Here is an 18,526-nt window from a genome sequence, read left to right as displayed (position 1 = left end):
TGTTTGGCTTGTGGGGTATGTCTTGGTTGACTAGACTATGTAATATTACACAAATTTGGCAACATTAGCAATAGGTGACACAAACAAAGCAGCTTAATCTGTTCTTAACTGCTCCTAATTGTCACATTATTTCACCCTATTAGAGAAACTCCCTTTATTTCACACCGTCCTCCACACCTCCTCTGCTACTTGGACTAACTTGTTTCTCTTTTTTCCCAGTTCTAATGAAGGATCCCAGACCTTAAACATCAACTGCAGCAACACACAAAATGATGAAGGAACTCAACAGGTCAGGCAGCATCTATGGAGGGAAATGGGCAGTCCACTTCTCTTTCCAAAATTATTGCCTGAAAAGTTATTTCTGAGCACTTACTGCTTTTATTTTCAGATTTCCAGCATCAACAGTTTTGTTTTAAATTTTCATTCACTGATGAAAAACCTCATTCTGAAATCATTGCATTTCCTTTGTCTTTCAAATGCTTGTAGATAATGGCTATTTTTGTGACATTTCTTTTAAGTCTTATTCTGATGTCTCTGCAGTCTTGAAACTGGGCTAAAGAGAAACCTCATATTTAGTTTTCATGTTCAATCTAGCCCTTTCAAGGAATGAAGACACTACAGAACAAGACAAGAGAAATGAACTTTCCATGACGTATATCAGACAGAAGGTAAATTACTTCTCTAAAAACACCAAACACTGTACTCTCCAGACAATTTAGTCATTAGACGATTCTACACATTTTTAACAGGATAATGATACCCACTCTCAGCAGTGCCTGAGGCAATGACCTTGAATTTTATTTTATATGAGTCAGTTAATACTTAGTGTACTGACAATAGAACTGTGATAATGGAGATTCAAAGAAAGTGGGAAAATTTCCATTTATATATCCAAGATTGTATTGCTGCTACAGACACTGCAGGAAGCAGCAAATATACTTACTGGAAATTTCTACAAATTGGCTCTGCCATTGCAAAATGACTCAATTTCCATGAATTACTATAAACCTACGAAAAGAAAGCTTCAAGGTTAATATTAACAGGGCTGAAATTGGACTTGGAAGTACAGAAGCAGGTGGAAAAATGTGTCCTTCCTCATCCCCAAAATGAAGTTCATTGGATTTTAAATTGTTATTTTTTTCTCTTATCCAAAGAAGGTGAAATCAAAATTATCACTAGTGGGTGAAGGAGCACCATTGGGAACCCACTGAACTGGCCAGGGTAAAACAAGTTGTATGGCAGAGGGTGGGGGGGGGGGGCGGCGGTGGGGGGGCAGTGGTCTGGTGAATCACAAGAAGTAGGAACCTTAGGGCAGGATATGGCCTCAGGTAAATAAAACCAGAAAAAAAACTGGAAATATTGGGCAGGTCAGACAGCAACTGTTATAATGCTTAATTGCCAAAACTAACCTAAGTGGATTATGAAGAGCATCTCTTCCTGCCCCATATACAATCGTTCAAAATTAAAAGTAATTTACATATGTCAAAGAGGTGGGACTGTGATTACAAGGACCCTTCTCAAAATCAGAGTATAAAAGACAAATGGGCTTCAACGATATTATCAACACCATCATGCTACTTAAATGATGTTCCCGCTTTGGGTTAGTGGCTTTCCTGAGTCTGAATTCTGTCAAGTAGGAACAATGGATTGAGGGAATAGTCAGAACAACCTGCCTTTTGCCAGCTGAACACACCAAATCCCTTGACCAACTATTTCTACTGGTTGGGGATTTGGACAAATAATAATAATAATCCTTGATATATTACAGAAAGGAGTCATATTCCCTCAACCTTTGCAATATTGCAAGATGCATTTCTTTTATTTGTTGAACTTACAACTGTACACTCATGAATAAATATTGTTTATTTTTTAAGAAGATCAATGGTTAAAATCACATTATTAAAGAAAGATAATTTTTGGGACAAGCAAGAACAGGGAAAGGAAGATTAAATCACCATTGGAGGTAATTACTATTAGCATCAAATCTGTAATTACACAGAATTCAAACGAGTGTTTTTAGTCATAAATTTATGTCTTGAAGTTTTGCATGTATCATGGCCTGAAAAAATACAAAAGTCACTGACTCCAATATCTTCGAATGCATGTTCAAAAAGATTTACATCTGCCAACTATCTTTTTTATCTACATTCTTAGAAATTGAATTTCTTATTCTCAAAATCATACTTGCTGTAAACATTGAATTCTTTCTGTGCTGCAAGTAGAACCATCAATATCACATTAAAGATCCGTTATTGACAAAACACTGTTTGGTAAAAGATCATTCTTTATTGCATTCATTAAACATGAAATAAAGCACTGAATGCACATTTATCTTTGCTTCTGATATTCACTTCCATTGAAGTTCTACATGCATAGGTTATGTCATCACATGTTGAGTGTCCACAAACAGAGGACAACTTCCTGTCAGGTCATTTGTAATCTTTGAAGTAGAAAGTGCTCCCTTGCTTTTTTCCAGAACCAATATTATTTTCCCTTCATCTTTGGACATAACTGTATAATCATTCCAATCATTGGAATAATAATGCACTGCATTGTGTTTCATTGGGAATGCTGGCTCGATGTGACTCAGACTGTCTTCATGCCCATAAAACCCTCGGCAAGATCTGTGGGTCACCTTAATCCAGAGCTCTTGATTTCAGAGTCTGTCTGTGAGGCATAAAAAGGCCTTGGTTGTGATTGGATCTCAGTTGATAATAATGCCGAGGGTCCATGCCTGGAGTGCTCTGACAGGAAGCATATTTAGCAGACGGTTGTGGTGGAGGGAGTGCATTCGGATTGGAGGGCTGTGACTAGTGGTGCCCCACAGGGATTGGTTCTGGGACCCCTACTTTTTGTGATATTTATTAATGACTTGGATGACAGGGTGGAAGAGTGGGTCAGCAAGTTTGCAGATGACACAAAGATGGGTGGTGCTGTGGATAGTGTGGAGGGTTGTCAAAGCTTACAGAAGGATATTGATAGGATGCAGAGCTGGGCTGACAAGTGGCAGATGGAGTTCAATCCAGAGAAGTGTGAGGTGGTACACTTTGGAAGGGCAAACTCCAAGGCAGAATACAAGGTAAATGGCAGGATTCTGGGCAGTGTAGAGGAGCAGGGAGATCTGGGGGTTCATCTCCACAGATCTCTGAAAGTTGCCACAGAGGTGGATAGGGTAAGAAAGCTTATGGGATGGTAGCTTTCATAAGTCATGGGATAGAGTTTCAGAGCCATGAGGTAATAATGCAGCTTTACAAAACTCTGGTTAGACCACACTTAAGAATACCGTGTCCAGTTCTGGTCGCCTCATTATAGGAAGGATGTGGAAGCGTTGGAAAGGATGCAGAGGAGATTTACCAGGATGCTGCCTAGATTAGAGAGTATGGATTATGAGGAGAGACTAAAGGAGCTAGGACTGTTCTCATTGGAGAGAAGGAGGATGAGGGGAGACATGATAGAGGTATACAAAATATTAAGAGGAATAGATGGAGTGGACAGCCAGCACCTCTTTCCCAGGGCACCAATGCTCAATACAATAGGGCATGGCTTTAAAGTAATGCATGGGAAGTTCAAGGGAGATGTCAGAGGGAGGTTTTTCACCCAGAGAGTGGTTGGTGCTTGGAATGCGCTGCCTGGGGTGGTGGTAGAGTCAAGTTCAAGAGATTGTTAGATAAGAATATGGAGGAATTTAAGTTAGAGGGATATGTGGGAGGAAGGGGTTAGATAGTCTTAGGCGTGGTTTGAAGGTCGGCACAACATGGTGGGCAGAAGGGCCTGTATTGTGCTGTATTGGTCTATGGTTCTATGGTTCTATAGAAGGTGGGCTGCAATAAAGTCCCAACTTCTCTGAGTCCAGGAGGTTTGGGAACAGATGTAAAAGTGTCTGATATCAAGAAGCATTAAAAATTTACTAAAATATCTACAAGTAATTCAAAGGTAAACAATTATTTTCACTAATCAGTCCCCTATCCTATTCCCTATACACCCATCTGTGGCCAGATCCTGCTGTAACTCCATCTACAAGTTTACAAATGATACCACTGTAGTGGGCTGTATCTCAAATAACAATGTCAGAGTACAGGAAAGAGATAGGGAGCCTAGTGACATGATGTCATGACAACAATCTTTCCTTCAATGACAGCAAAACAAAAGAGCTGGTCATTGACTTCAGGAAAGGGGGCAATGCACTTTCTCCTCTTTACCTCAACGGTGCTGAGATCGAAAGGGTTGAGAGCTTCAAGTTTCTAAGAGTGAACATCACCAATAGCCTGACCTGGTCTAACCACGTAGACACCACGGCCAAGAAAGCTCATCAGTGCCTCTACTTCCTCAGGAGGCTAAATAGATTTAGCATGTCCCCTTTGACCTTCACCAATTTGTATCGATGCACCATAGAAAGCATCCTATCTGATGCATTGCAGCTTGGTATGGCAACTGTTCTGCCTGTGACCACAAGAAACTGCTGATAGTTGTGGATGCAGCTTAGCACATCACGGAAACCAGCCTCCCCTCCAACTTCTCACTGCCTCACTAAAGCAGCCAACATAATTAAAGACCCCACCCATCCCAGACATTCTCTCTTCTATTGGGTAAAAGATACAAAAGCTTGAAAGCACGTACTACCAGGCTCAAGGACAGCTTCTATCCCGCTGTTATAAGACTATTGAATGGACCTCTTGTATGATAGAATGGACTCTTGACCTCACAATCTGCCTCGTTATGACCTGGCACCTTATTGTCTGCATGCACTGCACTTTCTCTGTAACTGCAACACTTTATTCTGCATCCTGTTATTGTTTTACCTTGTACAACTCAATGCACTGTTGTCATGAATTGATCTGTATGAACAATATGCAAGACAAGTTTTTCATTTTACCTTGGTACACATGACATTAAAAACCAATTTATCAATTTACCACTAATGTATAATTAAAAACAATATTTTAAGGTGAATTAAGTGAAAATAAATAAGTAAACATGCCATTTTCTTCCCAGTCTCCAAATTGGGAATTCCCATTCATTCAGTTGAATGGGGATTATAATCCTATGCCAGGTTTGACTAGCATAGAGTTGCAGAGGAGAATTCCAAGTCTGATGCTGGGGAACCCCATCATAAATAGGCTCTGCTAGAGTTTAGCAATGGTGCAGAGTGGCAGATCCACAGACACTGAGGTTCAGAACATCCTGGACTTCCAAAAGGCCAAGTTAAGTCTGGAATATGGAACAGCTGAGCCCCACAAGTTCCTTTTGGAAACATAAGCTGCACGCAGCTTGATTTACCCTATCACCTCTCAGATTTATCCTATAGATTGAAAATGAATAGATATACCATCCATGTTAATGAGTGAGAACATGTCAACCTTACCATAAACAGATCAATATCACAAATTATCATATTTCCTAGCAGAATAGAACAAGGCCATTTTAGGATCAGGGTTAAGGTTGAGTCCAGGTCACCTCACAGAAGAACTTCATTTCCCCACTACAACCTATTCTCTCCATGATCCTATCTACTGCCTCCATATTCCACCACTCACCAGCACATTAGGTGCAACTTTTTTTGTTTTGGTGACAAACTAGACTTCCAAGCAATATGACTTTAAAATGTGGGAAGAAACTAAAGCACTTCGAAGAAACATATATGCTCACAGGGAAAATGTGCAAACTCCCCACAGACAGCAGCCGAGGTCAGAATTGAAGTCAGGTCACTGGAGCTGTGAGACATCAGCTCTACTCACTTCACCACTGTGCCACCAATGTGTTCACCATCAATGGGTTATTAAAGAACATACAACACATGTATCTCACAAGAACAGGTTCTTCATCCCACAACGTCTGTACCGAACATGATGCCAAATTAAACCAATCTCTTTTGTCTGCACATGATCCATATATTTCCAATACCTGCATATTCATGTACTTATCTAAAAGTCTCTTAAATGCCACTCTCATGTCTGCTTCCATCACCACCCCTGGTAGCACTTTCCAGGTACCTACCACTCTCTGTATAAAATATTTGCCCTGCACATCTCACCATAAAGCTATCCCCTCTAGTATTTGACATTTCCACACCGGCAAAAAGATTCTATCTATCCAATCTATGCCTCTCATAATTTCATCAACTTTTATCAGTTATCCCTTCAGCTTGACACTCCAGAGGAAAGAATCCAAGTTTGCCAAGCTCTCTTTATAGCTAATGCCCTTCAATCTGGGCAGCATCCTGACACAATCATTGATACAAAACCAATAAGAGAAATAAACCCGAATGAGAGTGTCAAATAGGAATTTTTTTTCTCTCATTTATTCATTATTTGGAATCTGGGAGCCCCTGCTAAGACCAACATTTATTTCTCATTTCTCACTATGCTTGAGAAGGTTGGAGTCTGCTCCAGTCTTGAACCATTGCAATCCCTCTGGTGAATGTACTTCTATTTGGAATTGAGTTCCAGGATTTAGACCCAGTGATAGGACATAGAACATAAAATTGTACAGCATAGGAATAGGCCCTTTGGCCCACAGTGTCTCTGTTGACTGTGATGCCAATTTAAACTGATCCCATCTGCTTGCACATGGTCTACATTTTTCCATCCCCTGCTTGTAACTTGAACTTGCCTATCTAAATGCCTCTGAATGTTGTTACTGTTCCTGCTTCCACCACCTCCCCTGTCAGCATGTTCCAGGCAACTACCACTCCCAGTGTAAAAAAGCTTGCCTCCCAAAATCTCTTTTAAACCTTCCTCCCTCACCTTAAATCTATGCCCTCAAGTATTTGACATTTCCACTCTGGGAAGAAGACTCTGACGATGAGATCACTTAGCTCTGTACATTGTAATGGTGTTTAGCGTGCATGTGGTCCTGAGTGACACTTCATTTTCAGCTATGCTTGCTACATGTCCCAGCATGCCCTTCTACTTTCCTCATTGAACCAGAGGTGATATTAGTGGTAGAGTAGGGGATATGCTGGATTGTAAAGTATGGATTTGTTGTGGTGTTCATTTCTGCTGCTGGCACTCAACAATAGCATTTGAATGCCCAATTTTGAGCTGCCAGATCTGTTCGTAGTCTATCCCACTTAGAAAATGCATGAGAGAGAATATCCTTTCTGTGAGGTTGAGACATGGGTCCACAGATATTGTGCTGTGGTCACTTTTACCAACGCTATCACAAACAGTTGCATCTTTCCCGAGTAGATTTGTGAGGGTGAAGCCAAGTAGATTTATCCCCTGTATTGGTCCACTCTCCACCCCAGTATGGCAGCTATATCCTTCAGAACACATCCAGCTCTTTTGGTGCTAACAATCCACTCTTAGTGATGGATAATGAAGTCTTCTACCCATACATTCTGTGTCTTAGCTTCTTTCAGTGCTTCTTCTAAGTGTTGTTCAATATGGAGGATCTCCAATCTATCAGATGAGGGAGGACAGTTGATGTATTCAGGAAGAGGTTTCCTTGCCCATGTTTGATGACGCCATTTATGGGGTTTGGAGCCAGTGCTGAGGACCCCCAAAGCTACTCCCTTGGGCCTATCTATAACTATGCCTCCCTATGTACTACAGGCATCTGTCCTGCAGATGGGAAAGGATGCACCCTGAGCTTGCAATAGAGGAGCCTGGCATGTTACCTGTAAGTGAAGATTCCATGAGTATGATTGTAACAGGCTGTTATTTAAATAATCTATGGGACTAATCTCCCAGTTGAGATCCCAGTCATCAGATGGTTGCAAAGAGAACTTGACTCCGATGTCCAAATCTGGTGCCTAGGTTGATGATGAGTGGTCCACCTGATGTTATTGTTTTCCTGTTTCAATATAGCACGATGGTACAATGGAATTGCCTACAAAGATATTTCAAAGTCCAATTAAGGGCACTGATGAGCGTGATGTCATGTGTAGACTGGACTGGGTAAGTATGACAGATGTGTCATATTTCATATTGTCAGATTTTCTATTGACACTGAAAGAGGTCCCTTTATCCTCCGAAGGACAATTGTGAGCCAATGTACTTTTATGAAAATCTGAAAATTTTGTGTTTGTCATTACTCATGACTTTTACTGTTCTTTTATTTGGAATTCCACATCATTAACCAAATTTAAATTCACAATATGGCATGGTATAGAGGTCTAGCCTTAATAGTGGCATGACTGCAAGTAAGTTGCTCACTGTGCTCACTCGAGGGCGTTAGTATGGGTAAAATCATATAAAATTTAATTAAAGTACCAGATTTGGTAGATGTAAGTTTCAATTTAATACAAATCATGGATAATTTTGTGGTCTGGATCCATATCAATTTGGATCTGGATTTAAATTGAACTCTCTGTACTTGGGATCTACACAGTTTGTAATTTGGAGATTTTCATCCAGAGCTGCTGTAATGATTCAGATCCAGGTGCCAGAAGCAACAAAAAAAGAATTCTCATTCATGGTATATCCGGCTTGCAAAGTAATTTCCTCCAGTTCCAGGTAAACATATGAAATATTTTACCGAAAGCGAGCTTTAAAATAAAACATTTTCACATGGGGACAAATGGCAAACAACACAATTCAAAAGGGAACACAGAGATGAGCCAGACCCTACACTGCTTCTATTACAAGAGTGAGGAAATAGCAGATGCTCTGATGCAGAAAATCTTTAAAGGAACATATGGTTCTTCCTGATTGCTTAAAAGTGTTCACTCATTTTATGTGATACCCAAGTGGGTGAAAATGAATTGTTTGTATCTTCAATTTAAAAAGTGACATCTAGCACAAAGAAAGAATCTTAATCCTATAGGTGTGTTCGCACATTGAGGTGTGACTTTTTTATAAAGGGCTAAAGCATTTCTATTCCATTTTTTTAAAATAAAATTTCACGTCACACAAATTAAGAAATTTTATGTGCTGCTTAATTACATTGACTGAAACAAACTTGCTTTCTGTGTATATGAAATGTCAGAATAGATTTAAAATCTATTAGTAAGAAAAGATTTTCATTGTCAACCACCAGAGTGGGTGAATTAATTTGACTGCATCATTGGATTTGTTTGTAAAAACACAATGAAAAGATTAAAAATGGTTGACAAACAAAATGTGATTAATAAGGCCTTTTATCAGGCTTTGCTCAAAAGGAACTAATGCTGATTTTTTTTTACAAAAGTAAGTAAAAATAATTCTGCAAGATAGATAAAAAATCAAAATGCGTGAAAGTAAATAACTAAAGAAATCCTCACACTGATTTTAAACAGTTTTCACGTACGATGATTGGTGGCATGAGCCTGCTGTTAGAGAGAACATGGGAAGAATTTTAATGCTGGTTCTGTAAGGCTATAGTATTTCAATGTGAAGGAGGAAAATCTGATACACATTTGTCGAAAAAAGAATTGGTCCCCAATAGCTCAGCTGCAGAAGGTAATGAATAGCCAAGGCCTAAACCCATGAGGGCTGCAGAGTTGAGTTTTAGCTGAGCTTGCTTATCTCACTCAGTATGTTGAGGCACCCTCATGTAGTTGATATCGCCAAGTCAGGAAAAGTATGACAACTATAATTTCCAGCCTTGACATTGGATCAGCAATATCTTCTGCCACTAGATACATATGAACATCAGATGGACTTCAGGCTTGGCTAATGCACTTCTTACTCATCAGAAGTCAAATACCTGATTATATTTGCTTCACATAAGAAACAATAACAGGAGCAAAAGTCAGCCAGTTGAGCCCTTGAGCTTGTTATGCTATTCAATAAGATCAGGGCTCTTTCAATCTTGGCCTGAGTACCACTTACCCATTCTGTCCCCATAATCTTTGATTACCACAGTGTTTAAATGTTTGTCTATTTTCCACCCTAACAACATTCCATAACTGTCTCTGTAACTCTGTGGGGTAGAGAATTCCAACGTGTCATCACCCTCAAACAGAAGAAATTTCTTTTCCTCTCAGTTTGAAATGGGCAAGTACTTATTCTGAAATTATGCCACTGGTTCGAGGTACACCCATCAGTGGAACTCCTCTCAGAATCCACCCTGTCAATCCTCCTCAAAATGTGATTCGTTTCAGTCAGATAACTCTCATCCTTTTGTACTCTAATGGGTATGGCCAACCTTTCTTTCCATGTCAAATCCTTCATCACAGGAATTAATCTACTGATTCTTCTGTGCAAAGATATCGTTTCTTAAAAATTAAGATCCAAATCATATGCACTATTCCAGATGAGGTCTCACCAGTGTCCCGTAAAGTTGCTCAAAACCTCTCTCCTTTTAATAACTCATTTTTATCAAACAGGATATCCCTTTCAAAAAACTGTGTTGATTCTCCTTGATTGTCTTATGGTTTTGATTGGCACTTGGTCAAAGGAAGTTGCCAATAATGACGTAACAGGATGAAAAGGGAACAAGGAGTTAACAGGAGTCAGATGAGTGAAAATAGTGAGGATCATTGGCTGGACCAGTATCTATTGCCCATCGTTATGTGCCTCCTGAACTGAGTGTTTTGTTAATCCATTTTAGGATATAGTTTCAATTAACCACATTGCTCTGGATCAAAAATCGCATCCAGAAAACATTTGGAAGAAGAGGTAAGAGCTTCTGGTAGAAGAATTATGTTGTTAAGCATGTTTCTGAAAGTTGAATCCATGCTTTGGGATGAGACTGCCAGGATACGTCAACTGAACAATGAAGGGGGGAGAGTTAAAATGTGCATCGTCTTCTAGAGCAGAGCTGACCATACAGCCTGAGTTATACCTGCAATAAAATAAATAGATGTAGAACCATGATAAAGAAAGGCAATAGAGGTTTCCAAAAAAGAGGCATTAACTGATAGTCAAGGACAATGAGGAGAGGATTTCAAGTCTCACACAATTGTGCAGATTGTTATCTGGGATTTTGAAGCATTTCGCTGAGGTAAGTCGAAGGCCTCAATCAGGAATGAGGAGAAAGGTAAAGATATAGTTATGGGGTCATGACACATTCAGGAACTCATAATGAAAAGTTCAAAGTTTCAGTCATGGTTGAGAGAACTGACAGAATGAGAAGGGGGTGATTGTGGACAGGTCTGGTAGGTCAGCTACGTGCAGGAGTGAAAACTAGAAAGTCAGTATAAAGCAGAATAAGTCATAGTGTCAGGAGTTGGATACCAATGTGTATGCTTTACGAAGAGATTGATTTGGAGAGAAGTTTGAGAAAAAAAACAGTAAAAAAAATAAATTACCATCAGGGTATGTTTTATATATTGCATTTTCAAATATAGGATACGATAATAAAAACAAAAGCTGTTGAGAGATGTCTATTTGTCCAATAATTTTGTTACTCATCCTGAAAGTACATTCCTGCATTTCTGGAAGGAAAATTCCATATATTTCACTGATGAATAGCATTGACATCATGTTTATAAAATGATTTCCTCTTCTTCAACATAATTACATATAATCTTTTCTTCTATTAAAGGGTGACTAAACCATGACTTCTTGCTTTGTTAGATTGTGCTCTGTATCATATAGCTCATTGAACATTTATTGTGGTGCAAAATTTATAATGATGTGTCACCCAAAAGACTGTGCTATGAGGAAGTGCAGTACTTGGTGTGTTTCTACCCAATCAAAAGTACACTTAATTGCTTTTGTTTCCCATGTCTAAAAAATGCACTTTTGCTTTCGGAAGGATGAACAATTTCATCCCTTCACTACAATTAATAAAAGAGATGGATATGGGCTGACTTCCATTGCTATCTGGAAACAATTCCTGAGGATCACATGGAAAATGCACTTTTGCAAGTCCCAGAACATCAACTTGCTTTTAAGCCCAATTAAACCAAGGCATTAAAGGACTTCACTTTGGACTGCTCTATTGGCTGCAGCCATAACATATCCAGAAGGTGACTATATAACTGCTCAGAACCAGAGGAGTTTTCCCCTGTTAGAGGTGCCATTTTTTGGATGAAACATTAATCTGAGGCTCTGCCTGTCCCCTGGGTCGACGTAAAAAATCCACAGCTCTAATTCAAAGAGCAGTTTTTCAACCATGGCAGATATATCATCCAAGCACTGCATAAGGCACATGCCTTCTTGTCTTATATGTCAAAAGTGGCACATAAATAGAGCCAGCAGCAGAGTGGCAAGGAAAAAACTAGGCTCCAAAGGTTTACGCTCCTGGTTCAGTGCATTTTTTTAGAACAGTACAGCACAGGCAAAAAGACCGTTGACCCTTCATATTTGTGCCAACTATGACACTAAATTAAACTAATCCCATCTACTTGCACATGGTCTATATCCCTCCATTCCCTGCCTGTTCATGTGCCTGTCTAAATGTCTCTTAAACATTGCCATTGTTTCTGCTTCCAGCACCTCCCCTGGCAGAGCCTTCCAGGCACCTACAACTTTCTGTCTCAAAAACTTGCCTCATAAATCTCCTTTAGACTTTCCCTCTCTCACCTTCAATGTATGCCTCTTACATTTGACATTTACACCCTGTGATACATTTTATATATTCTATCAGGTTGCCCCTCAGCCTCTGATGGTCCAGAGAAAACAATCCAAGTTTATGCAAAACAATACTTCTTGTTCGTGCTAAACAATAACTTCCCTGTTTTTACATTCATGCCTCCATTAGCAGGTAGTCGGAGTCAGTCAGGGGAGGGAGAGAGGGAGAGAGGGAGAGAGGGAGAGGGAGAGGGGGAGAGAGGGAGAGGGAGAGAGAGGGAGAGAGTGCCTTTCAGGGTGGCAGATGTTCAGAACAAAGTGGTGGAGTAGTCACTGCTGAGTAGACACTGAGGTGTTGTATGAGTTCCAAAGTGGAACATTTGGATTTTGTAATATCCCTATTTTCTCTCTACGTTTTGTCTTCATTCAACGGTGGTTGTTGAAGAAACCTTTGCTCATGTTTCGCCTTACGGCTTGCTGAACTGAACTTTGAAAACTATTCCTGGACTTGGAGTTTGGGAATTTGCCACACACACACTTTGAGTTTAGTTTTTGGGGTTAATGTTTAAGATCTAACATTTTTACTTCCAACATTCTAACATTTTTACTTTTAATTTTCTTATTATCATAAGTAGTTATTAATACAATAGTTTTTAACACTTATACATGACTCGGTGTGTTTCTTTTGTTGCTGGTTCGTAACACGCACCCAGGTGTCTTTGCTCCTGAATTCTTGGTATTGATATTGGAATTGGTTTACTATTGTCATTTGTACTAAGGTACAGTGAAAAACTTGTCTTGCATACCATTCATACAGATCAATTCATTACACAGTTCATTGAGGTAGTACAGGGTAAAAACAATAACAGAATACAAAGTAAAGTGTCACAGTTATAGAGGAAGTGTAGTGCAGGTAGACAATAAGGTGCAAGGTCATAACAAGGTAGATTGTGAGGTCAAGAGTTCATCTCATCGTATAAGGGAACCATTCAATAGTCTTATAACAGCAGGATAAAGTTGTCCTTGAGCCTGGTTGTATGTGCCCTCAGGCTCCTGTATCTTCTGCCTGATGAGAGAAGGGAGAAGAGAGAATGTCCTGGGTGGGTGAAGTCTTTGATTATGCTGGCTGCTTCACCAAGGCAGCGAGAGGTAAAAACGGAGTCCTTGGAGCGGAGGCTGCTTTCCGTGATGTTAGAACAGCATCCTTTATCCAATTTTGCCTCTCCTCATCCTTCCTACCAAAATGATTCTCATCACATTTCTGTGCATCAATCCTCATCTGCCATACAAGCAAAGTACAGAAGGCAAGACTGGAATTTGCCAGAGTCTTCTGATGTTTTGACAGTCTTTGACAGTATTGGCTAATCAGCAGGCATGGCTAAGCTTGCTGTCAAACACTTTCACTCCTTTTTTTATGCGGCAGAACTGGTATGGGCCATGCCACATGATCCAGTTATAAGGCAGAAGACTTTTTTGTTATCACCAAGGCATTTCTGGAAAGTTGCTGCTTCAGGGATTACAGAAATTAAGTCTGTATTTTCTTGGATATCAGCAGCAATCCAACAGTGTTGGAGACTGATCACATTGCTATGAATAAGCAGCTCACTAAGTAACAAAAAGCGTTCTGAAAGTTAAAGCTCACCTGTTTCCAATGAAATTTCAAAAGACCTTGGGATTGTTTCTGGATGGTCTCCAGATATGCTACAGTATCTGGTCGATTTTGTGATAAAGTCAGAACAGCTATGAATTGCGTCTGCTTTGCTATTGGCTACAAACTGACATCAAATTGTCATAATTTTATCATTGAACACCTTTGCAGCAGGATTACACTGATGAGATCTTTAAGGTGCTTGCAGTAAAACTTCAATACCCCTTTTGAGAGATGAAATTATTTTTTGATGCATGTTTTTCCTAGTTTGTATATCTGGTTCTACTGTGCTACAGGGCTATGTGTAGAATGTAGGACATGGAACAGTAAATAACAGAAACAGGCCCTTTGTCCCACTATGTCTGCACCGACCACGGCGCCGGACTAACTAATCCCATCTGCCTGCACGTGGTCTGTATCCCTCTATTCCCTGCCTGTTCATGTGTCTGTCTAAATACCTCTTAAACATTGGTGTTGTGTCTGTTTCTACCACTTGTTCCAGGCACCTACCGCACTTTGTATAAAATACTTGCCTCGTAAATCTCCTTTCAATTTCCCCCCTCTCACCTTGAATCTATGCCCTCTAACATTTAACATTTCCAACCTGGAAATCTGATTGTTCATTTATGTCAGTTCAGAAGAAATATTAACTTATTTGTAGTCTTTTTTTGTACAGCCTTCAGAAATGTTTTTAAACTGCAGGAACATAGTAGTCTGGGAACATGTCTGAGTGGGGAGAAATGGTCCTCTGTTAAGCAAAGGGAACTGATGGTTCTTTGGGAATCTGCTACCAAACTGCTTTCAACAGGCCACCTGTAGATCTACAGGCCGCAATTTATCACCACTGTCACTTTACCAGTTCGCTCTTTTACCAGTGCTGCCTCACATACTTTACCACTGGATTCTTCTGCCAGAGGCATTTTCAGGATTAGTGTTACTGGTGGGAGATCTTCAGGCTATGTGAAAAAATGTAATCTTTACAAGCAAAGATAGTTGGTATGAGGAGCAATGCATTGAAGTGTTTGAAAAGGCAGAATAAGGGGATTAAGTGAGTTACCCATGTGAAACTGAACTCATCATTTTGCTAACGCCATTCAACCTGTTTATACCATTCAATCCATAAAGCAAAGCACCATTCTCCTGTTGCCGACCTCAGTGACAAGTTCTTGCCTTTGCCCCTGATTTTGCCTGCAAACTCCTTCCTCCCTTCAGAAAGGAATGTTATCTCCCCTAGACTCAAATGGAATATTCAGGGAGGCATCGTATCTGGGCTCCATTCTGCCAAATCCTTTTGTGTTCCAAGTTCCATCATTTGTCCCATTAAACACTGGAGTTCAAAATCACTCTCCCACTTCATCATCCTGCCTACTTAAGCTTATGGCTGGGAAACCCAAACATAAGATGGTCTCCCACACACTAGTAGACAATGTCCATACCCCCAGCTCTCAGCGTGCTAAGAAATTAGCCCGATGATTTTCCCTATCGACCTGCCATATCCTTTTATTGGCTGCATGAAATATGTATGGTGCCCATTAAACATGCTTCACTGTTAAAATGAAGTAAAGTATGCTCAGAATTCATCGCATACATCCATCAAAGATGGTACAATGGTCAACAGATTCTTACTCGTCAATAACCTGATGATTACTTTGATATAAAGTTCAATAGAAATACAAGAGACAAATCCTGATTTTATGTTTAATATACATGCAGAATTGCGTGGAGATTGATCTTACTGATGTCTCAAGCTGCCTTCAGGAAATTGTATGGAATATAAGTAAATAATCTTACCCCATGGCTGGGTCGAGGGCAATCCCTTTGGGATTGTGCAGCTCCAGATCTAGTAGAGTAATGCAAGTAACCCCATTTTGATTGCACACAAATATTCGGTCACTGACATCATCCGTAAAGTAATAGTTTCCAGTAAGCCAGTCTAAAGACATTTGTTCGACATCTGCCAAAGGAAAAGTAATGCATTAAATCAAAAACACAGGACAATTTAGTGGTTGGTTGACTGCTGTGCAAGAAAGGTTTTATATCCTTTCATGCCCGCAAATTTATTTTAGTATCTTGGCTGATCTTCAGGTAACCGAGCTAAAGAATTTTTTCTATAAAGTGTGTAATCCTCTCCATCAGCAATACAGAGCTTTGATCTTTGTTCATTATTCAGTGTCTGGTTTTCGAGTGCTGAAAACATACAAGTTCAAAAAGTAATAAAAATTTGTAAAGAATCTAACATCCAATTTTCATGGAGAAGCACACTTCCATAAATACTCTTTCAGTTAACATGGAAATTTAAACAATTCAATTTTAAAACCTTTAAGGATTTTTTTGAACTTGTCAGTGGATTAACCTTTGGTTTTGTTAGAAAAATGCAAGACATGAAAATCAGAGGAGGCGAGGAGCCTCTTTATTACCTTTGGTTCTTTCTGTCTTCAGTGTTTCCTTTGTTTACCATGTTAGATTCTAATAGTATTAATTTTTATTCCAAAAGTGTTATTTTTAAATAAGTGGCAAGAATACAAATCTCTTCGATTTGGCAGGAATCTTTAAGTAAGAGATGATTATTTTTGTTATCAGTTGAGGATTTCTATTTATTTTGCTTGCTAATTTCCAGAAATATTCTTGCTTCCACACATTAAGGAGTGAGAAGATGGAGAAACAGGGCTGTCATTCTATCTTGAACAGTGAAATGGAATCCCTCTTTGAAAACGTTGACTCTAAAGAGGACCATTTTTTCCAGTATGAATGTCAGAAAGCTATTCCCACTGTAATCACTCTCGCAGGAGGGAAAACATTGTGAAGATACTGGAGGCAAAGGAAATTTACAGAAAATAGAAAAAAAGAGCAAAAAAATTAAGAGAATGACATAGAAAATAGGAGAAAAAAAGACAACAAACTAGTCAGATTTTCACGATGGTCAAGATGTAGACACTTCTGTAACATTTACGTATAGTTTTGGTGTGATACCCAATTCATGAAACATGTGGTCCACATGAAAATTTCATATTTTTCCAAACAATGCTCTTGACTAGACATTAGCCATTGTTCATTTATTTTTATCTGACCTCAGCCAGAGAGGATTGATGATGTTTTACTTCCTGGCAAAGTTGGTAGCCATACAATGTAGGTGTTGAAAAATAAAACTTCATTGCATCTCGTCTCAATCATTAAGTTTTTACAAGTTCTTGGCCTGTGCCTAACAAGTGGTTCATTTCCTGACAGATATTTCTTTGAAAAGAAATGAAGTGGTAATATTTTATCTGTGTTTTTGCTATGAATCATGAAGTCATAGAGCGGCAGCACAGAATCAGACCCTTCGGCCCACCAAATCCACGTTGACCATCTACCATCCATTCACTAATCCCACATTAATCCCAGTTTTTATTCTTCCCACATTCTCATCAACTTCCCCCAGAATCTACTACTCACTTACACACTGGGGACAATTTAAATGTGACCTAATAACCTTCACATCTTTGGATGTGGGAGGAAACCAGAGCATCTGGAAGAAACCCATGCAGTCAGAGAAGAGCTTGCAGACTCCACACAGACCCAAGGTCAGGATTGAACCGATTCCCTGGTACTATGAGGAAGCAGCTTTAACAATTGTTTCCCTGTGCCGCACTATCCAAGAAAAGTATTTGATTCATGTTATACCAACAAAATAAACAGAAACATATATATTAACAATGAATAGATATCTTGCCATATGCTTTGATCATAGAAGAGGGTTATGGAAACACCTGAGAATATTTTGTGAAGTCATAAAGTGATCACTGAAATTTTCCTTCAGATTATGCAGCATGAAAATAGGTTTATAAACCACATATTTTTTTCTCACAGGACATGATCTCAAGAACAATTACTTGTTAAAGACTGAAAAGACAATCTGACTTTTAAAGGGTAACTTATTGCTTTAATTTTCAACTGCAGCTGCTACCTTCTACTACCAGATGTTCATACAAGCAGGCTACACAGGTGGTGAAGAATTGCAATAATTATGTTCTAAGTGTAAGGGTGAGCCCACCAGAATGCAATAGGTACCAGAGTCAATGTTCCTTACTGAAACACTTATAAATCATCCAAGTTTTCAGGGTAAAAAGAGCTTCTCTTTAGGTTAATCCAGGAAGAGATTGTCAAGTATGTTACTTGTCTGAATACTTTTAAAAAAGGAACTGTGATGAAAGGATTTTTGGTCCCTTAACATGCAGAAAGATATTTATGAGTTTGAGTGAACATAATGATTCAGTTCAAATTATAATTGGTTGGATTTGGCCAGCTAATGCTGAGAGTTCCAAATGGAAATGGAGACATTTATTCACTTAGATGATAGTACTGTATGTCAGGAACTTCCTCACGTGAACTGTCCAAAGCAAAAGTCTTAGACCTTGATAGGTTTGGAACACGGGATCTGCCCAATAGTCCCACTGCTTAACTGCACATAGAGTTCGTGTGCAGAAGTTCGTAGCTGTGAATTAGGGAAAAAGGAAAGAAA

General features: G+C 39.3%; 1 protein-coding gene across 1 annotated transcript in view; it reads right to left on the bottom strand.

The window, feature by feature from the left end:
* LOC127583300 (low-density lipoprotein receptor-related protein 1-like) overlaps positions 1-18,526 on the bottom strand; it is a 1,307,163-nt gene that overhangs the window by 694,278 nt on the left and 594,359 nt on the right. Inside the window, exon 7 of the mRNA XM_052039177.1 lies at positions 15,820-15,982. Within this exon, the coding sequence (XP_051895137.1) occupies positions 15,820-15,982 (163 nt within the window). The remainder of the gene's footprint in view (positions 1-15,819; positions 15,983-18,526) is intronic.

This window comes from Pristis pectinata, chromosome 1, assembly GCF_009764475.1.
Source record: "Pristis pectinata isolate sPriPec2 chromosome 1, sPriPec2.1.pri, whole genome shotgun sequence".
In the NCBI taxonomy this organism is placed as follows: Eukaryota; Metazoa; Chordata; class Chondrichthyes; order Rhinopristiformes; family Pristidae; genus Pristis; species Pristis pectinata.
The sequence above is the reverse complement of the archived record's forward strand: the minus strand, read 5'-3'. Positions and strand labels throughout refer to the sequence as shown.